Raw genomic sequence first — 22,785 nt, forward strand, 5'->3', positions numbered from 1 at the left:
GGGTGGAGGGGGCTACACCCATCGGAGGCCCAAGAAGATCTGCTTCGGGGGCGCGGCAGCACCGGGGTATAGAGGAGGACCAGGACCAGGACCAAGAGGATGACCCTATGATCTACGAGGTGCCTGAGCCCGAGCCCCCTCGCCGGGTCGACCCGCTAGCCCCACGGCCCAAGCCCAAGGTACGCCATGACGGGCGGCGGCGTATCCAGGGTGACGGGCTGATGCGTATTTACGTGTTGCAGCTGGTGACTCGCACGGCGCTGGAGGCGGGCTTCCTGGCGGGCCAGTACCTGCTGTACGGCTTCCGCGTCATTCCCGTGTTCGTGTGCTCCTTCAAGCCCTGCCCCCACAGCGTGGACTGCTTCGTGTCGCGGCCCACGGAGAAGACCATCTTCCTGCGCATCATGTATGGGGTCACGGTGCTCTGCCTCACCCTCAACGTGTGGGAGATGCTGCACCTGGGCATCGGGACCATCTGTGACATCCTCCGCCGTCGCCGCTGCCCGCCCCAGGAGGACGAGTACCAGCTGGGGCTGCTGGGACCCAGCGTGGGGGTCTCCGTGGGGGTGCCAGTCCCGGAGCCGGGCACGGGGGGAGGGGTGGTGGGGGACGGGGGTGCTGACTACGTGGGGTACCCGTTCTCGTGGAACGCCCCGTCGGCTCCGCCGGGCTACAACATCGTGGTGAAGCCAGAGCAGATCCCCTACACGGACTTGAGCAACGCCAAGATGGCGTGCAAGCAGAACCGGGCCAACATTGCCCAGGAGGAGCAGCAGCAGTTTGGGAGCAACGAGGACAATTTCCCCACGGGAGGGGAGGCCCGTGTGGCCCTCAACAAGGACATGATCCTGCATGCCCATGACCAGCTAGAGGCAGCCATCCAGGCCTACAGCCAGCAGCACAGGGCAGAGGAACACCTGGTGGACAACCATGATGACAAGCCCCGAAGCAACATCACCCAGGCCCAGGCCCAGCCGCACCCTCACAAGGAGCGCAAGCACCGCTTCAAACACGGCAAGGGGGGCAGCAGTGGAGAAGGGACTGGGAGCAGCAGCAACAGCAGTAGCAGCAAGTCAGGGGTGGGCAAGCCTTCTGTGTGGATTTGACCCTGTACACACACAAATAGACAAATACACACACACACACACACACACACACACACACTCCAGCCCTGGCCTGAGCCAGCACTGACGGAGCCCCATATCCCTGTAGAGTATGTGTCAGTGAGGGAAGGGCTGGCCCCGAAAACGCCAGGACCGGCCCTGAATGGAGGGCTGAGGTAGTGGGATGTCATGTTGTTTTTCTGTGGATATTTCAACACCATGTTGTGCCTTTAAAAATCCCACAAGCTGGAGGAGACTAGCCTACAGTCTTAGTATGTCAGTGTGGACAGGTGAGGACAGGTGTGTCAGGAACATTAGTGATTTTGTAGCAGGCGGCAGTTTGTCTGGGCTGTCGCTGTCTAACCTAAAACACCCCGACACAACTCTCTGAAACAGTCTCTATTGTTTCTGAACTCTTCCAGTTCTGAAGCAGACACTTGTTCTCTGTTGTCTTTCAACTGTCCCGTCTTCCAGTAGCCTGATTACTCACACTAAATGATTCTGTAGTTCTCTGCATACTTTAGTCTGAGCCTGCCATCGTTGAAGTCATTTGTGGTGACGAAGGGCACATGGGGCATTGTACAAAACAAAGTCATCAGCGACTGGATCGTCTCTAACCACTCAGAGCCCATGGGCGCCGCTTTACCCATGTGTGTTCTGGCTCTGGCCCAACCCATCGGTTTCTGGACCAATCAGATGGCCTCGAATGTGTTTGCATTCGGGGAAGGGTGCTCAGATCCAGACTTATTGAGGAGAAGAAACTAACATCCGTGGGTGTGGCATAGCGTCTGGCCGGAGCAAGGATTCTGGGCAACCAGGCAAGTCTTCCAGAGGATATTGGGCTGAGAAAATTACTATATCTTTATCACCATCTTTTTTTTCTGATGCATTTATTTATATCCCGTCCGTTCTATTGGTGATCCTGATTTCATTCCAGATTTCGATCAAGCTAATCTGTTGGCTGACTTTCTGCAAAGTCACAGACTTTGTAATACATTGGCATCAGAATGAATGGATATCATAATGCAATGAATGACATCGTAATACAAAGACAGTTTAAACAATGACTTTATAATGCAATGACATCATAATTAAATGACATCATAATGCAATGACTTCATAATGCAATGACTTCATAATGCAGGGATAATAATGAAAAGGCCAATCATAATGTGGATGTTCACCTTCCCTGAAGGCTATTGTGTAACTATTATCTCTCCAAGGTCACTGATGTTTAGTGTGTGCGACTTCATATTTGACCCAGGCCAAGTCTTTGAGTGCATGCATCTTCCAGGTGGAGGGACAGTTGATGGCTTGATCAGATGAAAGTGGTCAGGGATATGGTTGATGTAGACGGAGTCTGGTGAAGAGTGCTACTCTAGTACCCACTGGAGTTCCCCCTCCTTCACAATGTGTATGAGAATAAATTATTCTCACCATTAATTAATACCACTTATTGACAACTCCTTCTGTAAACCTGCAATCTTTTCACTTTATTTTCTCTGTGTTTCTCCATCTCTAGTTCTCTCCAGTTTGGACCTGTGTAAGGTTTCTCAGTACTGGGTTGGCATTTTATCTGTCTGGTTATTGAGTGCCCCCTGGTGGTACAGCTTTTAAACTAAGGATTTATCATCCCCTTAGTACAATATTGCTTACTTTAATTTGTTATCTTACTAGTACTTACTAATGTCGAGTTACCAATGATCACCCAGCATTCCAAACACCTGCGTTAGTCTCTCCAGTTACACAGTAGGCCACTGTTTCCCTTCCAACCTCTTCCTTACAAGAGTCTTCCGTACAGTGTTCTATATGAGACCAACAAAGCTGCAATAAAAACAGCTCTCTAAGCTAGCTGTGTTGATGATCTGCCTCTCTGTTCTCCTCTGTCCAAGTATTTCTCTGAACTGCCATATAGGCTGCGATGCGATCCTAAATAGCACCCTATTCCCTATGGGCCGTGGTCAAAAGTACTGCAATATATAGGGAATAGGTTGCCGTTTGGGATGAAGCTATAGAGACCAAACACTGTTCGTGTGATGAAGGCAGCGTCACTGCCAATGCCAAGACAACGTTAGGCTACTATGCAGCCAGGTTGTGATGCAGCTTTGCCAAGGAATACTGTGGCCATGATACCTGAATCACAAAGGAGAAGAACATGTGTATGACCAATCCTTTGTATTTTTTGTAAAAGTCGCAATTTTTTTTATTATGTGTAAGTGTGTTTTGGTGTGTTTTGGGAGGTCTAATGTAGCAGAGGTAAAATTGGTTTGCGTTTTTTTTTTGACCAGTCGTGTTTTTCAAACAACTTTTTTTTCTTCAATAAAGATTTTTAAAATTAACAATAAAGATTGTATTTACAGATATCTTCTAGAATTGGTTCTTTTATTGCCTTCAAATTGTAAAGATAATATATTTTTTATAGGTACAGTAGTTGTGTATCATGTTGTTGATGTGTAAAATAAAAAATACAATTGCCAAATGTATCCTTGTATGGAAATAGACTCATATTTGCAATGTAGCAAACTTCTGGGCCCATATTCAGAAATCATCTCAGGGTAGGAGTGCTGATCTAAGATCAGTTTGGCCTTTTAGATTGTAATTACACTCAGTGTACAACACATTATGAACACCTGCTCTTTCCATGACATAGACTGACCAGCTGAATCCAGGTGAAAGTTAGGATACGTTATTCATCCCACTTGATAAATCCACTTCAATCAGTGTAGATGAAGGGGATGAGACTGGGTAAAGAAGGATTTTTAAGCCTTGAGACAATTGAGACATGGATTGTGTATGTGCCATTCAGAGGGTGAATGGGCAAGATAAAATATTTGAGTGCCTTTGAACAAGGTATGGTAGTAGGTGCCAGGTGCACCGGTTTGTGTCGAGAACTGCAGCGATTTTGGGATTTTCATGCTCAACAGTTTCCCGTGTGTATCAAGAATGGTCCACCACCCAAAGCACATAGTCAACTATACAGAACTGTGGGAAGCATTGGAGTCAACATGGGTCAGCTTTCGACACCTTGAAGAGTCCATGCCCTGATAAATTGTGGCTGTTATGAGGGAAAAATGGGGGGTGAAGGTATTCTTAATGTTTTGTACACTGAAGATCAGCGTTACTACTCTGAGACGCTTTGTGAATACGGGCCCTGGTCTGTATCTTATTAAAAAGTTCTGAGTAGTGAGTAGTGCTGACCAGCTGTGTGTATAGAAGCGTACCAGGTTTTGGGAATGGGGGAGAAACTGCCAAGTCTTTCTTGGCCCTGCTTGACAGTAACTTTTCCCAATTTTAGGACTAATAATCCTGCTCTTTCTGTCCTAGTTGTAGTGTTGGTTTATTAATGGGTAGACCTTTCTCCTGATAGGACTCTCTTAAATCTCATTAGCCTATGTAAACTAACAGTACTTCATAACCTATAGTAACCAATTCAAATAAAAAAAAGCACTCCTTGTAAGTAATAATCCTATATTCTATTGCACATGTTCAGTGCCATGTGTCCATGGTGATAAGGCAGGCATAAATGACAGGATCTACTCCGTCCAGTCAGCTTCTCCTCTGGCAGTGATTGGCTGATTGGCATGGATGCCAGGCAACCACTCACTCTGCTCTGATCCCAGCAAGCCGCAGGTGAGTTATATCAACCGCCCAATGAAATCAAATCACATTTTATTGGTCGCATACACATATTTTGCAGATGTTAACGCAGGTGCAGCAAAATGCTTATGTTTCTAGCTCCAACAGTCTAGTAATACCTGACAATACAAAACAATGCACACAAATCCTTCAAAAAATTAAGGAATTAAGAAATATCAGAACAATCAATGTGACACTCAGGAATATAAATATATATGTGTATAGACATTATGGACAGTATATGAATAGAATCAGTGTGTACAGCGGTAGTTAAAGTCGGAAGTTTACATACACCTTAGCCAAATACATTTAAACTCAGTTTTTCACAATTCCTGACATTTAATCCTAGTAAAAATTCCCTGTCTTAGCTCAGTTAGGATCACCACTTTATTTTAAGAATGTGAAATGTCAGAATAATAGTATGGAGAATTATTTATTTCAGCTTTTATTTCTTTCATCACATTCCCATTGGGTCAGAAGTTTACATACACTCAATTAGTATTTGGTAGCATTGCCTTTAAATTGTTTAACTTGGGTCAAATGTTTTGCGTAGCCTCCCACAAACTTCCTACAATAAGTTGGGTGAATTTTGTCCCATTCCTCCTGACAGAGCTGGTGTAACTGAGTCAGGTTTGTAGGCCTCTTTGCTCGCACACGCTTTTTCAGTTCTGCCCACAAATTTTGTATAGGATTTAGGTCAGGGCTTTGTGATGGCCACTCCAATACCTTGACTTTGTTGTCCTTAAGCCATTTTCCCACAACTTTGGAAGTATGCTTGGGGTCATTGTCCATTTGGAAGACCCATTTGCGACCAAGCTTTAACTTCCTGACTGATGTCTTGAGATGTTGCTTCAATATATCCACATAATTTTCCCTACCTCATGATGCCATCTATTTTGTGAAGGGCACCAGTCGCTCCTGCAGCAAAGCACCCCCACAACATGATGTTGCCACCCCCGTGCTTCACGGTTGGGATGGTATTCTTCGGCTTGCAAGCCGCCTCCCTTTTCCTCCAAACATAACGATGGTCATTATGGCCAAACAGTTCTATTTTTGTTTCATCAGACCAGAGGACATTTCTCCAAAAAGTAGGATCTTTGTCCCCATGTGCAGTTGTGAACCGTAGTCTGGCTTTTTATGGCGGTTTTGGAGCAGTGGCTTCTTCCTTGCCGAGCGGCCTTTCAAGTTATGTCGATATAGGAGCCGCTTTACTATGGATATAGATACTTTTGTACCTGTTTACTATAGCATCTTCACAAGGTCCTTTGCTGTTGTTCTGGGATTGATTTGCACTTTTTGCACCAAAGTACGTTCATCTCTAGGAGACAGAACGCATCTCTTTACTGAGCGGTATGATGGCTGCATGGTCCCATGGTGTTTATACTTGCATACTATTGTTTGTACAGATGAATGTGGTACCTTTAGGGGTTTGGAAAGGATGAACCAGACTTGTGGAGGTCTACAATTTTATTTCTGAGGTCTTGGCTGATTTCTTTTGATTTTCCCATGATGTCAAGCAAAGAGGCACTGAGTTTGAAGGTAGGCCTTGAAATACATCCACAGGTACACCTCCAATTGACTCAAATTATGTCAATTAGCCTATCAGAAGCTTCTAAAGCCATGACTTCATTTTCTGGAATTTTCCAAGCTGTTTAAAGATATAGTCAACTTAGTGTATGTACATTTCTGACCCACTGGAATTGTGATACAGTGAATTGTAAGTGAAATAATCTGTCTGTAAACAATTGTTGGAAAAATGTAAAAAAAAAATGTCCTAACCGACTTGCCAAAACTTGTTTGTTAACAAGACATTTGTGGAGTGGTTGAAAAACGATTTTTAATGACGCCAACCTAAGTGTATGTAAACTTACGACTTCAACTGTATATAGGATACACTTTGACTAGAACACAGTATATACATATGAAGTGGGTAAAACAGTATGTAAACATGATTCAAGTTACCAGTGTTCCATGACTATCCACAATGCATTCGGAAAGTTTTCAGACCCCTTTCCTTTCTCCCCATTATGTTTCATTATGATAACATTGTGACACCAGTAGGAGTAGTAACCAATGATGGTGACACCAATGAGACATTTTTGGTAAATAAGGATTTTCTGAAATAGAGGCCACAAGTGCTCAAATCTAAGGTAATCAATAATTTAAAAACAATTTACTAAAGTGATATGAATAATAATTGTACAATGTTATTTCCCTTCATTTAAATTTACTTATGACCCTGTACAGACCCTGTACCGACACACCCAGGTGCTCTGGGCTTTTCATTTTCTCTGTGGCATTTAGACTATATACTCTACCCAGTTTGATTTCAAAGAGGGGCCCAGCTCTCCCCTGCCTCTTTAAGGGTCATTCTTGAATTGCGGTGGTAAATGCTGCCCCATTTTCAAGTCTTGCTTTACATTTTCAAGCCGATTTAAGTCAAAAATGTAACTAGGTGAACTCAGGAACATTCAATATTGTCTTGGTAAGCAACTCTTGTGTTTTAGATTATTGTCCTGCTGAAACGTGAATTTGTCTCCCAGTGTCTGTTGGAAAGCAGACTGAACCAGGTTTTCCTCTAGGATTTTGCCTGTGCTTAGCTATATTCTGTTTACTCCCCAGTCCTTGCTGATGTCAAGCATACCAAGAACATGATGCAGCCACCACCATACTTGAAAATATGAAGTGATACTCAGTGATGTGTTGTGTTGGATTTGCCCCAAACATAACATTTTGTATTCAGGACATAAAGTTCATATCTTTGCCACATTTTTTGCATTTTTACTTTAATACCTTATTGCAAAAAGGATATTGACCTCATCCCGTCAGTAGAGGATGCCTGGTTATACTTTAAAAATGCCTTCCTCACCATCTTAAATAAGCATGCTCCCTTCAAGAAATTTAGAACCAGGAACAGATATAGCCCTTGGTTCTCTCCAGACCTGACTGCCCTTGACCAGCACAAAAACATCCTGTGGCGTTCTGCATTAGCATCAAACAGCCCCTGTGATATGCAACTTTTCAAGGAAGTTAGGAACCAATATACACCGGCAGTTAGGAAAGCCAAGGCTAGCTTTTTCAAGCAGAAATGTGCTTCCTGCAACACAAACTCAAAAAAGTTCTGGGACACTGTAAAGTCCATGGAGAATAAGAGCACCTCCTCCCAGCTGCCCACTGCACTGAGGATAGGAAACTCTGTCACCACCGTTAAATCCACTATAATTGAGAATTTCAAAAAGCATTTTTCTACGGCTGGCAATGCTTTCTACCTGGCTACCCCTACCCCGGTCAACAGCCCTGCACCCCCCACAGAAACTCGCCCAAGCCTCCCCCATTTCTGCTTCTCCCAAATCCAGATAGCTGATGTTCTGAAAGAGCTGCAAAATCTGGACCCCTACAAATCAGCCGGGCTAGACAATCTGGACCCTTTCTTTCTAAAATTATCTGCCGAAATTGTTGCAACCCCATATTACTAGCCTGTTCAACCTCTCTTTCGCGTCGTCTGAGATTCCCAAAGATTGGAAAGCAGCTGCGGTCATCCCCCTCTTCAAAGGGGGGGACACTATTGACACAAACTGCTACAGACCTATATCTATCCTACCCTGCCTTTCTAAGGTCTTCGAAAGCCAAGTCAACAAACAGATTACCGACCATTTCGAATCCCACCGTACCTTCTCCGCTATGCAATCTGGTTTCAGAGTTGGTCATGGGTGCACCTCAGCCACGCTCAAGGTCCTAAACAATATCATAACCGCCATTGATAAGAAACAATACTGTGCAGCCGTTTTCATCGACCTGGCTAAGGCTTTCGACTCTGTCAATCACCACATCCTTATCGGCAGACTCAACACCCTTGGTTTCTCAAATGATTGCCTCGCCTGGTTCACCAACTACTTCTCCGATAGAGTTCAGTGTGTCAAATTGGAGGGCCTGTTGTCCGGGCCTCTGGCAGTCTCTATGGGGGTGCCACAGGGTTCAATTCTTGGGCCGACTCTCTTCTCTGTATACATTAATGATGTCGCTCTAGCTGCTGGTTAGTCTCTGATCCACCTCTACGCAGACCACACCATTCTGTATCCATCTGGCCCTTCTTTGGACACTGTGTTAACTACCCTCCAGACAAGCTTCAATGCCATACAACTCTCCTTCCGTGGCCTCCAACTGCTCTTAAATACAAGTAAAACTAAATGCATACTCTTCAACCGATCGCTGCCCGCACCTGCCCGCCCGTCCAGCATCACTACTCTGGACGGTTCTGACTTAGAATATGTGGACAACTACAAATACCTAGATGTCTGGTTAGACTGTAAACTCTCCTTCCAGACTCACATCAAACATCTCCAATCCAAAATTACATCTAGAATTGGCTTCCTATTTTGCAACAAAGCATTCTTCACTCATGCTGCCAACATACCCTCGTAAAACTGACCATCCTACCGATCCTCAACTTCGGCGATGTCATTTACAAAATAGCCTCCAACAATCTACTCAACAAATTGGATGCAGTCTATCACAGTGCCATCCGTTTTGTCACCAAAGCCCCATATACTACCCACCACTGCGACCTGTACGCTCTCGTTGGCTGGCCCTCGCTTCATACTCGTCGCCAAACCCACTGGCTTCAGGTCATCTACAAGTGTCACGTTTCCCACCGACGGTGGCGCCCCCTCCTGCTCGGGTGGCGCTCGGCGGTCGTCGTCACCGGCCTATTAGCTACCACTGATTCCCTTTTTGGTTTTCCCTTTTTGGTTTTGTGCACCTGTGTTTAGTTTGGTTAATTAGCGGGGCTATTTATGTTAGCTGGTCCGCTTCCGTGTTGTGCGGGATTATTTCTATTGTGACGGTTCATGTTCGTGTCGGCGCTATTTTACGCCGTGTGTACTTTCTCCCCTGTGTTTGGGAATATTTTGTTTGATGAGTGAGTGTACATTAAATACGCCACTACCCTGTACTCGCTGCTTCCTGTGCCTCATTCCTTCACCACGACTGCCAATCCGTTACAACAAGACCCTGCTAGATAAAGCCCCGTCTTATCTCAGCTCGCTGGTCACTATAGCAGCACCCACCCGTAGCACGTGCTCCAGCAGGTATATCTCACTGGTCACCCCAAAGCCAATTCCTCCTTTGGCCGCCTCTCCTTCCAGTTCTCTGCTGCCAATGACTGGAACGAACTACAAAAATCACTGAAACTGGAGACACTTATCTCCCTCACTAGTTTTAAGCACCAGCTGTCAGAGCAGCTCACAGATCACTGCACCTGTACATAGCCCATCTGTAAATAGCCCAAACAACTACCTCATCCCCTACTGTATTTATTTATTTAACTTGCTCCTTTGTACCCCAGTATTTCTACTTTGCACATTCATCTACTGCACATCTACCATTCCAGTGTTTAATTGCTATATTGTATTTACTTTGCCACCATGGCCTATTTATTGCCTTACCTCCCTTATCCCACCTCATTTGCACACATTGTATATAGACTTGTTTTTCTACTGTATTATTGACTGTATGTTTGTTTACTCCATGTGTAACTCTGTGTTGTTGTATGTGTCGAACTGCTTTGCTTTATCTTGACCAGGTCGCAGTTGTAAATGAGAACTTGTTCTCAACTTGCCTACCTGGTTAAATAAAGGTGAAATAAAATAAAAAAAATAAAATAAAATAGGATGCATATTTAGGAATATTTTTATTCTGTACAGGCTCTGTCATTTAGGTTAGTATTGTGGAGTAACTACAATGTTGTTGATCTATCCTCGGTTTTCTCCTATCACAACCATTAAACTCTGTAACTGTTTTAAAGTCACCATTGGCCTCATGTTGAAATCCCAGAGCGGTTTCCTTCCTTTTTTGTCTGCCCATTTGCGGTGCATTGGAAAACCTCCCTGGTCTTTGTGGTTGAATCTGTGTTTGAAATTCAGATAATTGTATGTGTGGGGTACAGAGATGTGGTAGTCATTCAAAAATCATGTTAAACACTATTATTGCACACAGAGTGAGTCCATGCAACATATTATGTGACTTGTTATGCACATGAATTTACTTTGTCTTTTCATAACAAAGGGGTTGCACACTTATTGACTCAAGAGATTTCAGCTTTTCATTTGTATTAAATTTGTAACAATGTCTAAAAATATAATTGCACTTTCACGTTATGGTGTATTGTGTGTAGGCCAGTGCCACAAAATCAAAATTTTATCCAGTTTAAATTCAGGCTGAAACAGAATAACATTTGTAAAAAGTCAAGGGGTGTGAATACTTTCTGACGGCACTGTAAATGCCAGGGCCGATTTCTGGTCCTAGACCGCCCCTGCGTGCTTGTGTGTGTGTGCCTGCAAGTGGATTTGGGCACTCTTCCAGACTCTGTGTCAACATTGTCCCAACATGGTCCCATGGTGCTTGGTGAGTGGGGTTGGAACTAGGAGGCGAGGGTATTCAGCAGAAGTGCAGATGTGACACATCGCTTTCCCAGCACTTTTCAGTCCAGCAGGAGACATAATGGCTTGTGATTGGCCTTGTAGGCTGTTTGTCTAACTGTGTGGGAGCTGGCGGTTCTACATTAGACAGATACTTTTCTCAGACGTCACATTATGTTGATGTCAGGCCCGGAATATAAACTGAAAAAAATCAAAGATCTCCAGTCAGACTGAATCAAAATGAAATTTTGTCAACTGTGTCTACTCATCAGGAGGCCACATTCTCTTCCTTCAGCATGTGTCTGTTGATGTCTATTTAGTGAAACACTTGATGTACACGCAGGGATCTATTTGTCTGATGATGGGTAGTCTGTTAGAGGTCCTTTCGGGGATGTCATCATAAACCAATAGTAGAAAAGCACTGTTTCATAAATAACACATTTGTGTTTTTCTAGACTTTTGTGAAGGATGTTTCTGAGAGTTCCAGTCTGGTATCCCCATCAATGTACTGCATGTCTCCCTGATGCCTGTCTCTTCAGTATAGAAGCACCATATCACCAGAACAAGACAAGACTGACATGGACTCTTGGGATGTTGTTCTATTGTCCTCTTACTCTCACAGTCGGGTTCCCGTTTGATTTTGATTGGTGGAGAGCAGGGGGCTGTACGGTCCTATCAGAAGGATTACAGTCATAAAGGCTGATGCTGTGTCACTATTCCAGGGACCCATGCAGCAGACGGGTCAGATATGTCACTTCTTCTCATGTCAGCTATGTCATATTTGTTTGGAAGTTGTTAATTTGGTGACAGTTGAGTTTCAGGTTGGTATGAGAACATTTCGATCCTTCAGGGAAGCCTTGATTGACTGTCAGAGAGGCCCCACTGGTATAAAGCCAATAGAGGGGATTTCCTATTTGCAATCTTTCCGAAATGCATTTTTGATTCCATCTATGATCCGATATAAGTAGAATCTCAGAAAACTCATAATTTCACCACAATTCTAAGAACTTCAACTCTAAGAAACTTAAACTCTCTCTAATCCTTCCATTTGTCAGTCAGTTCATTAGTGAGTAAACAGCTGAGGTGGCAAGGGAATATTACAGTGTAAAAATGGAAAGATTCAGTTAGTGTACTTGTTTGTTCAATTTCCTGAAATAAGTGCTCCCCAGAGATAAGGGCCAGTGGGACACAGAGCAGAGCGGAGCTGAGAGCAGCAGCTGGTTCTACACTGAGGTCACAGTCCACATGAATGGAATCTCATGAACCCATGTTCTTGAACCACAACATGTGGGGACCGCTGCTTTCAAACAGTAACAAAAGTATTTTCTGACTGAATTGGCATTAAAGAAGCTATGTTAACATTATGTATTTGGGGAAAGCAAGGGAAGGGGAAAGGAGTAACACCAGTGCTTTCCAGGGGATTAATTCCGGTTGGTTCTCTGCCCCAGGACGATAAAAAAAACAAGAGTATCCAGCCGGTAATTGAGGGATCCCCAGTGGCTGGAGACACAGTGAAAATATCTGCTCTGGACTGGCAGGGTACAGTAATGATAGTACAATACAGGAGGAATAATATGTGCTAAAGGTTACTGGTGGCGCATTATTGTGTTCAGACACCTTGACTGTTTCCACATTTTGTTACATAACAGCCTTATTCTAAAATTGATTAAATTGTTTTTCCCTCTCAATTTACACACAACACCCCATAATGACAAAGCAGAAACAAGTTCATTAAAAATAAAAAAACTGAAATATCACATTTACAGAAGTATTCAGACCCTTTACTCAGTACTTTGTTGAATCACCTTTGGCAGCGATTACAGCCTCAAGTCTTCTTGGGTATGACGCTACAAGCTTGGCACACCTGTATTTGGGGAGTTTCTCCCATTCTTCCCTGCCGATCCTCTCAAACTCTGTCCGGTTGGATGGAGAGCGTTGCTGCACAGCTATTTTCAGGTCTCTCCAGAGATGTTCGATCCTGCATTGTCTTGGCTGTGTGCTTAGGTTCATTGTCCTATTGGAAGGTGAACCTTCGCCCCAGTCTGAGTTCCTGAGTGCTCTGGAGAAGGTTTTCATCAAGGATCTCTCTGTACTTTTGCTCCTTTAATATTTCCCTCGATCCAGATTAGTCTCCCAGTCCTACCGCTGAAAAACATCCCCACAGCATGATGCTGCCACCACCATGCTTTACCGTAGGGATGGTGCCAGGTTTCCTACAGACGTGACACTTGGCATTCAGGCCAAAGAGTTCAATCTTGATTTCATCAGACCAGTGAATCTTGTTTCTCAAGGTCAGAGTCCTTTGGGTGCCTTTTGGCAAACTCCAAGCAGGCAGTCATGTGCCTTTTACTGAGGAGTGGCTTCTGTTTGGCCACTCTACAATAAAGGCCTGATTGGTAGAGTGCTGCAGAGATTGTTATCTTTCTGGATGGTTCTCCCATCTCCACAGGGGAACTCTGGAACTTGGTTAGAGTGACCATTGGGTTCTTGGTCATCTCCCTGACCAAGGCCCTTCTCCCCTGATTGCTCAGTTCCAGCTCTAGGAAGAGTCTTGATGGTTCCAAACGTCTTCCATTTAAGAATGATGGAGGCCATTGTGATCTTGGGGAGTTCAATCTTGGTTCAATCAGACCTTTTTTGGTAGCCTTCCCCAGATCTGTGCCTAGAAACAGTTCCTTCGACCTCATGGCTTGGTTTTTGCTCTGATATGCACTGTCAACTGTGGGACGTCATATAGACAGGTGTGTGCCTTTCCAAATTATATCCAATCAATTAAATTTACTGCAGGTGGACACCAATCAAGTTGTAGTAACATCTCAAGTATGATCAATGGAAACAGGATGCACCTGAGCTCAATTTCGACTCTCATAGCAAACGGTCTGAATACTTGCAAAAACCAGCCTCAATGTTAAGACATTTTCACACAGCCTTCCGTACATAGTTAATGCTATTTGTAGTGGCATAAGTGTCACGCCCTGACCTTAGATTGCCGTTTATTTTCCCTTTTTTTGGGTTAGGTCAGGGTGTGATGTGGGGTGGGCATTCTATGTTTTCTATTTCTTTGTGTTGAGCCGAGTATGGTTCCTAATCAGAGGCAGCTGTCTATCGTTGTCTCTGATTAGGAATCATACTTAGGCAGCCCTTTTCCCTCCTTCTGTGTGGGATCTTGTTTTTTGTATTGCTCAGTGAAGCATGCAGAACGTGATGTTCGTTTTTCCTTTGGTTATTGTTTTGGCTAGTGTTCTGAGAATAATAAATTATCATGAGCACTCACCACGCTGCACCTTGGTCTACTCCTTTTGACGAGCGTTACAATAAGAGTCCGTTAATGTCTATCTTTGAAGTCTAGCAAAATACATTGAAATGGTGTGGAAAGCATATTGGAGTGAGGTCGACGAAATGTAGCTAAGGGATAATCAACTAGGGGCTATGCGTTCTATGGAAAATAATGAACGAGGTGGAAGGTGTGTTCCACGACACGCTAGGTGAGTGGAACTGACCTTCCACAGAGTTGCATTATTTTCCAGGGAACTCATAGAGCCCCGAGTTGATTATCCCCTTTATACCATTATAAGGTTTCAGGTAAGACCCAAGTGCAGACTGTGTTGAAGTAACAATGTTTATTGCAACAACAGGGGCAGGCAAACGACAGGTCAAGACAGGCAGGGGTCTATAATCCAGAGTAGTGGGGCCAAGGTACAGGCAGGCCCAGGGTCAGGTCAGGCAAGGGTCAAAACCAAGAGGACGAGAAAAAGAGAGACTGGGGAAAAAGCAGGAGCTGAGACAAAACGCTGGTTGACTTGAACAAACAAGACAAACTGGCACAGACAGACAGAAAACACAGGTATAAATACCCAGGGGATAAGTGGGGAAGATGGGCGACACGTGGAGCAGGGTGGAGACAAGCACAAGGACAGGTGAAACAGATCAGGGCGTGACAACCATGGCTATAATTTAAGACATTTGACGCTAGAAATGTGTTCAACATCCACTAAAGTAGCTAGCAAGTTTACTAGATAGCTACAGTTTGCCGTGGTAACCAAACAAACAGACTTGCTAGTTTAGCTAATAAAACCATTAGTCCGAGCTTACCATTATGAAAATCGAATAAAAAATATGACAATGTTTTCAATTTGACATTTGCTTTCAAAAGCAGTTCAAACATAGAACATGTAAGAATGAATAGCCAATGAATTCTACCTTCCAAATATACCTTGCATTATAGGGAAATAATTCAAGCTCTAGAATGCCAGTAACCATGAAAACTCTTTATGAAAGGGGACTCCCCAGAAATGTTTATGGGTGTCATCACTTCCCTGGTCTTCTTCTGTTCCCCCTCCTGTGTTTTGTCCTTTGCTCTGAGTCTGAACCCTGTATGGGGTCTTCAGAAGCACCCTGCCCCAGTCCTGATGGTCCAGAGACGTTGATGTTGGGCCCAGCCCAAGGCTTCTGGGTCTGGGAGGTTGTGTTGTGTTGTACCAGTGTGGGCATGGCACTACCCAGAGAGCCAACCGGGAGACTGAAGCCTGAGACTGAGGCTGAGGCCCAGGCCATCTTTGAGCTACATCCAGGACTGTCAAATGGTACAAAGAACCAGAATGGAAAAGATCTCTCTTTGAAGGGTTATGTAACATCAGTGTATTAATGTTATTAATAAAACATACTGTGCCAGGTCACTTTCAAGCACTGGACTAACACTGAACTAATGACACTCACTAGATCATTTTCACATTTGTTTTCAATTAGGTGCAAAGACAATTGCGTGCTCCAGCATCATTACTTAGTTAGTTGGACATGCTGTGTAAGAACCCTTTATTGTTATTTTATGTTTACAGGATCATTGAAACACTGTTTTTCTTTCCCAAAATGTATTTTGAAATTATGAAACAAAAAGTGTTTATATAGAAGTAGGGTCGTTCCAGGAAATGAGTCCCTTCTGGTGACCTAATGAGACTCTTAAGGAAACGTTCTCTAAAGTTGTGGGAACGTTTGTTGTTAGCTGGGTTTTGGGTAGTCTAACTTGGTGAAGAAATTTTTTTTTTATTTCACCTAATTTTAACATTCTGTCATGAATAGCACATGTTCAACTTAATAAAAAATGTGTTTTCCCATTTTAAGAGTTTGAATAAAAAATGACTAGTCAGTGCCAAATAAAGTATCAGGGTTGACTGCAAGAGGGTATACCATTTAATCTTAAATTAGCCATTCCTCCTTGTGACAGGAGCAATGGAAGCTTGTTGGGTGAAACAGAGAAGGGCACTTGAACGCAAATATCACAAAAAAAATAAAAATTGTAAAATAAATTCTAGCCTGTTCCCATGTTATGCTCGACCCACTCAGTTTTCCATCACAAAACACCAGAAAATTGCCAAAAAGAGTAGAAGCAGCTCTGCTTTTACACTATGATTTGACTATTAGATATTCAATGTTTCGTTTAAAAAAAAAAAACATTTTTAAAAGGAATAGTTTCACCATATTAAAACGAGAGTTCAGTTCACAGGGTTGACCTTAAAATGACGAACAGGCTTTTTTTTAAATCATATGAAATAAATAATAATCTTCAGAAATGACTTGGTGAAAGCAACAAAAAAGCTAGGGCTTTACAATGAAGGTAAAAAATATGTTGGTGTTAAGTGCGTTAGAATCTTTCTTGACGTCACAGAGGGTGCACAGAGGGAGATATACAAATTCTGGTACTTTAGCAAGTCTTTATTCATATTAAAAATCTGATATATTGAATTTTCCATGTGGTCTATATTAATGGGCACTTCATTTAATATAACAGTCTTTTAAAATACAATATTGGTGGACAATTTCTACTTAAAATATCAATGAGACAAAAAAGGGACTCATTTCATGGAACGACCCTGTACCACATTGAATGTATTATACATGATGTCATAATGAGATATAACACATTTAATCATCATTGATATTAAATATGTTTATGACTGTAACAGTCCAGCTGAAGATTGTCGAATCCAGGAGGTATTAGATTGACATGACCATACATTCAGTTAACTCTTAAAGGCTTGCATGTGATCATTTTGGCTATAGTCAGGAAGGTGAGTCATATTAGGCACTGCACTGTAGTTGGGAAGGCCTCATCTAAATCTTTCATGTTCTAAAATACTTTGTATTTAACCACCAAAATGGCTTCTCAGTTAAAGTCCAACAAAACAAAAACATTCTCTAGATTCTAGCTGGAACACTTGTGACGATAAATACATAATTGTAAATCTATACAGTATATATGCATATTTCATGTATTTATACCCATTTTGGGTACAGTACAAATCATTTGATTGCAGATCAACCTGTTCTGCAGACTCTCACAATGAAAATCTACAAACGGCTGCTGGGGAGATTAAACGTCCCAGCCTTCACCTTGCTCCTCCACTGTGACCAGACAGCTGACACATAAAACATGCCCCTGTGCTGAATACCAGAGTGTTCAGGGCCAGTCGGGGCCATCCGATCTGGCATGTAGCAAAGACTGGGTAAGACTCCTGAGAGAGTCTACAGGAGGGCCCTATGTCCCTGTTGTGTCTGTCCTAGCTGTAGGTACATTTCCGGTAAAGGGGTGGGGCCTACCTGGCGGTGGGTGTACACTCTCCCAGGTGTATCCTGAGCACGCCCTGGGTGTGGAGTCTTAGCAGGTGGTCGAACTCAGCAGGCATGGCGTGCACCGTCTTCTTACTCTGCCTGTCGTCGTAGTAGTGGTTGGTGAGGTTCTGGTGTCGGTGGGGGTGTTTATTAAAGGGCCAGAACCCGTAGAGATGCACGTTGGCACACAGCTCCAGCGCCAGGCTAGCCACGATGAGTCCTGTGCTGAGGCGTACCGTTCGCAGGCCCTGGCCCTGCCAGAAGCGCGCCAGACTCTGTAGGTACTCTGGGTTGAGGAAGACGGGCCGCGAAGGGCTGTCAAAGTCCTGGATGGTGTAGAGGGCCCGCAGAGACACGGGTGTGTTGTGGCCGTACGAGAAGGCTGGCAGGAGCATCAGGGAGTCGCCATAGCTACGCAGGCTCTCCACGAAGGGCCGACGACGCTCCTGCAGGCCCCCATATCTGAGAGAGGATGGGATGGAGAGAAAAAAGAGAGAGGTGAAGAACAGCTGGAGGAGATCAATTTGACCAGCACTAGAATATATGATCAGATCATTTCTCAATCCACCATAAAACACCAGATGATAAGCAGTATGAGAAGCCCAATGTACCCCCAAACTCACTTCTCCATGAGGATGCTGGGATTAGCTGTCACCAGGTCTGTCTTGTTGCCCACGTCTCTCTCATAGCCGTTCTCCAGAGGAGGGAGGTTACACCTCAGAGAGGGAGACATAGAGGGAAGTAGTCAGTGAATTTGTGTCTAACAATGTTTGAGAGGAAAAGGTCATTATTGTGGAGTAAGTTTTCTGTCTCACACCTGATAACAAACTGGGCGGAGTCGATTTTCTCTCCACAGCTGCTATTAGCTAGGATTCCCCCATTCCCAACGACAGAACACGTATCCCATGTCGTATTCACAAAAGGATTCTCCTGTAGGCAACACAACATGTGTCATGTCACTCGCTTTCTTAAACACACACTCACACACACTATTCATTGAGGTGACACTCTGGACCAGAGCAACAAACCTTAGCGAAGGTGCTGAACAGTTCAGGGGTCACCTGAAGAGGCTTCCTCTTCTCTCCATCGTACACAACCTTTGACCCCAGAGGAGTGTTAGCCTGTGTCACCATAGCCTTGGTGAGTCCATGACATCTGTTACTCAGAAGAGACCTGAGAACACAACAATAACCTTTTGATTATAAGATAAAGACAGTATTAAAAGCGTACTGTAAATGAATCGTACGTCATGCACACATTTCTCTTGTTTTGAAACAGACTGGTTGATAGGTTAGGTATAAAAAGCTACTGGAGATAAATTGAAGAAAATATCAGATACAGGAATACATAAACAAGGCCTCATCGTCTTGTCTTGATATAAATATACAAATTGGAAAGGGATGTTTATAGAAAAATATTGTCTTTTAGAATATCCGCTCTGAGTGTCCTTCCTTTCAAGTGTTTATTCATTTACAAAGCTCCTTGCAGTTCTCTTTGGTGTTGTTTGGTGTTGTTGAAGTCTCTGTATACTCAGAGAGAGCTTTACTAAGCCAGTGTTAGCCTGCGGAGACAGGACAGCTGAGAAGAGAAATACCCACTGACTGACTGACGGATGCAACAATCACACGACTCTGACCTCTGCTACTGCTGCTACTAACAGCATGAAGAAGTAAACGCTAACATTTCACAGGTCGCTTCTCCTGCTTTTAAGCACACTTCCACCTGCTTTTGTTTCTCATTCTGCTAAGGTAGAAAGGAAACATCCCTTTTGTTATAGTTTTTGACCCTCACAACGTGGTCTTTGGCTCATCTTGGCTGGCTTTTAGTGGGGTTCAGAGTCTGGGTTTATTGTGTGCTTATATTTCACCTGAAATTTCTGAACTTGTCCTCCTGCTTCTTCCAGCTGTGAGAGTAGCGCTCCACCACTTTTTCAGTGACTGTATCCCTTTGACACACACACACAGACACACACACGCACACACAAACATAGAACATGCAGTTATGAACCATATAATGAAGTTAATAACAGTAGAGAGACAGATGAGGTGGTTGTTGAGCAGAGAGGATTGTGGGTTGCCAGGGCGTGTGTCTAGTCTCACCTGCAGCCCTTGCATGTTCTGGAGGGGACTGGCCCAGAGTTCATAATATTACTTTTGTGGCGGAGTCTGCCAGGTTGGACATTACTATGTACACCCACAGGGAGAGAGAAAGACAGAGAGAATAGGAGGATGAGTAGATCTCTGTTTGAACCCAGTACACCACTTATCTTGTCAACCCTTGTATAGCTGCATTGTTTGCTGTTGTATTACAGTGTATTGTTTGAGTTTATCATGTTACCTTCGCTGAATGAATTGTGTTGATGTGATCATTTACAGTGTGTTTACGTTAAATCAATAGCTGAATGTTGTGCGTACTGTAACAATAACCTGGTGAGCGAAAGGGTTATCCAAGCCAAAACAGAACACACTGGGCAGCCATTTTACCTTATCCCTCTGAGTCTAGGGTGTTTTACTGATTATCTAACAGGAAACCCTGAATGCTTCGAAGTGGTTTCACAGCAGCATTAAACAACCGCAAATGAACGGAAAGACAGGGGACTGTTCATATTTAGATCTGATAAGAAATCCAAGGGCAAGCCTGGATTTACTGTATACAGATAATCCCCCTTGAAGTATGGGTTTCCCCACTCCAGAACGCGACACTCTTGTGGACAGTTATTTATGGCGGGATAATTGTCATATCCTGCAGATGATGAATGTCAAACAACACTTAGTTCTATGATTCATCTGAGAGTCTAGAGTCACATTCAGACAGATACCAATTAGACAGTTAGTTTTATCGAGACATGGCTGGAAGAAAAGAAAAAAAGGCTCTCAAGTTTCACTGTCACAGAAGGGCAGACACTAAGCGAAAACAGTGTTCATCAGGCGTGTTTCGGTAACAGCGCGAGAAGGCATTTTACAGTGACTTTTCGATCTCGATCTCTTGTACAAATGTTCTGTTCCCCTTTCACTTACTTATCTTCCTCTGTCTACAGGCAACTTATTAATTTCCCACAGAAAATAGATCACTATTTAAAATCAATATCTAACTGAGCACACCTACAAGCACATGCTAGGTTTGTATGTTTTTAGAAACAACTGGTCAAGGGGAGAAAAGATCTGCTATAATGTTTTTGTTTGAGTATGATATTTCAAAATTCACCAATGTTTAACCATCCAGGTGCCTTTGCAACACCTTCCACTTATTCTACCTACATTGTCAAATAAACAGTTGAGTTCGCTTCAACACAAGATGTAAAATTGGTACGGGTTGTTCGGAGTTCATTAATAGTGGTCTCGTATGAAATCCATCAGCTCTGCTGGGGCACAAACAAACGTTTCTCTCTCTCCCTCTCTTTTCCACCACCTAATCATGGTGTTTCAGTGGTTTAGTTAAGATACCCACAGTAACAAGCATTGAGAAAGCCAACCACTTCTCTGAGGAGAGAGAGAGAGAGAGAGAGAGAGAGAGAGAGAGAGAGAGAGAGAGAGAGAGAGAGAGAGAGAGAGAGAGAGAGAGAGACAGAGAGAGAGAGAGAGAGAGAGAGAGAGAGAGAGAAAGAGAGAAGGGGAGGTGGTGGAGGGGGGACCAGTGAACAGGCATAACCACCAACACCAAACATATAATATTTCACCCCCTGCACAACTCTTACCTTGTTCCACTAGAGCAGCTACTCACACCAACCGATGTGAAACAATCACACTATTAAAATCAGAAGTGTGGAGACTCACTCCCTTCCTCCCTTCCTCTCGGCATCTGTCTGGAGGATATGCAGCTAGCTACCACCAGCCAGACCTAATCCCCCCACCCTAGCCCGGGGCTAAAGGCTCCAACACCTGCCCAGTCAAGATGGAGGAAGTTAGGGAGAAGGGGTGTGAAAGGAGTGGGACTCACCGGTTGCTGAAGACGTACCAGACGAGTGCAGTCATGACAGTCCCCAGGATGGACAGGGTGAGCATAAAGGAGAACAGTCCCCTCATGCCTCTCTCGCCCTGCTACTTCCTCTGGCTGGCCCCCTCCTCTTCTTCTCTCTCTCTCCCTCTCTCCTATTGTCCTTCACTCAGCACTTCCACATTAGTTTGTTTCAGACCTTTCCCCTATTTCCTTTTCTTATTTTTACCTCCCCCTCCCTCCCTTGTTATTTGTCCCAGATTGTCCTTCACTGCTCACTCTCGCTCTTTCTGACTGTGGTTAATCTTTCTGTCTCACTCACTCCCCCCTCATTTTCCGCCCTCTCTTTCTCTCTCTCTCCCTCCCTCCCTCTCTCTCTGTCTGTCTCTCCCCCTCTGTCTCTTTCTCAGAGCGTTTCCAGGCACACTCTTCTATAAGCAGACTATCATATCTCTGTCTGTACCCTATAAAAATCTCTCATGTGTCTCTCTCATGCGCCTCTCTCCTTTCCTCTCTCCTTTCCCCCCTCTTTTCTCCCCCTCCGCTAGGCTCCTGTAGAACTACAATGTCAGTCTTTTGTCCGCACGCCCTCCTTTACGTAGATTGATGTGTCTTGTTTCCTTTCATCTCTCTTTCTGGCTTTCTCTTTCTCACTCCTTCATTGAGAGCACACCACGTTCTTACTTTCACTGTAGTCCCAGAGCTCAAGCTGTTGCTCTGTCTGCATTCTCCAACCCCACCCCTGAGCCCTAGACTTCTCTATGCTTTCCCCCTCCCTCCCTCCCTCCCTCTCTTCCTGTAATTTCCCTCTCCCCTCTTTTCTCCCCTCCTCTGCATGAAGAGCAGCCAGTAATATAATTCCATGGTACTGAATTAGCCCAGGGTCTGCCTCTTGACTTATGTGAGTGAGTGCGTATGAGTGTGTGTAGTGTATGTGTGTGTGTGTTGTGTGAGCGTCTGTGTGGCAGGGATTTATTTTTCCATTAGCCAATGATGGTCAGAGTAGGCTAGGAGAAAGGCCTATCGACCAATCAGATTTACGGTTTCCCTGTTCTCTATCTCGTGCCCTTCTTTGACTGTCCCGTTCCATA

At 44.0% G+C, this 22,785-nt stretch overlaps 2 protein-coding genes across 5 annotated transcripts in view; one reads left to right on the forward strand and one right to left on the reverse strand.

The window, feature by feature from the left end:
• The window catches only part of LOC106607256 (gap junction gamma-1 protein), a 56,375-nt gene extending 52,781 nt beyond the window's left edge, over positions 1 to 3,594 (forward strand). The window contains exon 3 of the mRNA XM_045720601.1: positions 9 to 3,594. Coding sequence (XP_045576557.1) covers positions 9 to 1,106 — 1,098 coding nt within the window. The 3' untranslated portion in view covers positions 1,107 to 3,594. The remainder of the gene's footprint in view (positions 1 to 8) is intronic.
• Positions 3,595 to 14,762: 11,168 nt separating this feature from the next.
• On the reverse strand, positions 14,763 to 22,455 carry LOC106607255 (alpha-2,8-sialyltransferase 8E). 4 transcript variants are annotated; one of them, XM_014204039.2, is made up of 8 exons: positions 21,698 to 22,454; positions 19,861 to 19,944; positions 19,629 to 19,706; positions 18,790 to 18,934; positions 18,579 to 18,691; positions 18,385 to 18,477; positions 17,750 to 18,223; positions 14,763 to 15,728 (listed from the first exon to the last, which is right to left on the reverse strand). In XM_014204039.2, the coding sequence occupies exons 1-8, from the start codon at positions 21,781 to 21,783 to the stop codon at positions 15,464 to 15,466; spliced, it is 1,338 nt and encodes a 445-aa protein (XP_014059514.1). In that variant the 5' UTR covers positions 21,784 to 22,454; the 3' UTR covers positions 14,763 to 15,463. The 4 variants fall into 4 exon arrangements, with proteins under 4 accessions (XP_014059514.1, XP_014059516.1, XP_014059515.1 ...); XM_014204041.2 differs by lacking the exon at positions 21,698 to 22,454 and adding an exon at positions 21,456 to 21,659; XM_014204040.2 differs by lacking the exon at positions 19,861 to 19,944 and having other exon boundaries at positions 21,698 to 22,455.
• Between the last annotated feature and the right edge of the window lie 330 nt (positions 22,456 to 22,785).

This window comes from Salmo salar, chromosome ssa06 (genome assembly GCF_905237065.1).
Source record: "Salmo salar chromosome ssa06, Ssal_v3.1, whole genome shotgun sequence".
Lineage (NCBI taxonomy): Eukaryota > Metazoa > Chordata > Actinopteri > Salmoniformes > Salmonidae > Salmo > Salmo salar.

Excerpts from the sequence above, each read along its gene's own strand:
- LOC106607255 (XM_014204039.2), bottom strand. The coding sequence starts at position 21,783 with ATGAGGGGACTGTTCTCCTTTATGCTCACCCTGTCCATCCTGGGGACT. Across the intron at positions 19,945-21,697 it reads TGGTACGTCTTCAGCAACCG|TAATGTCCAACCTGGCAGAC; the intron begins GTGAGTCCCACT and ends GGGTGTACATAG. Across the intron at positions 18,692-18,789 it reads TGTTCAGCACCTTCGCTAAG|GAGAATCCTTTTGTGAATAC; the intron begins GTTTGTTGCTCT and ends TGTTGCCTACAG.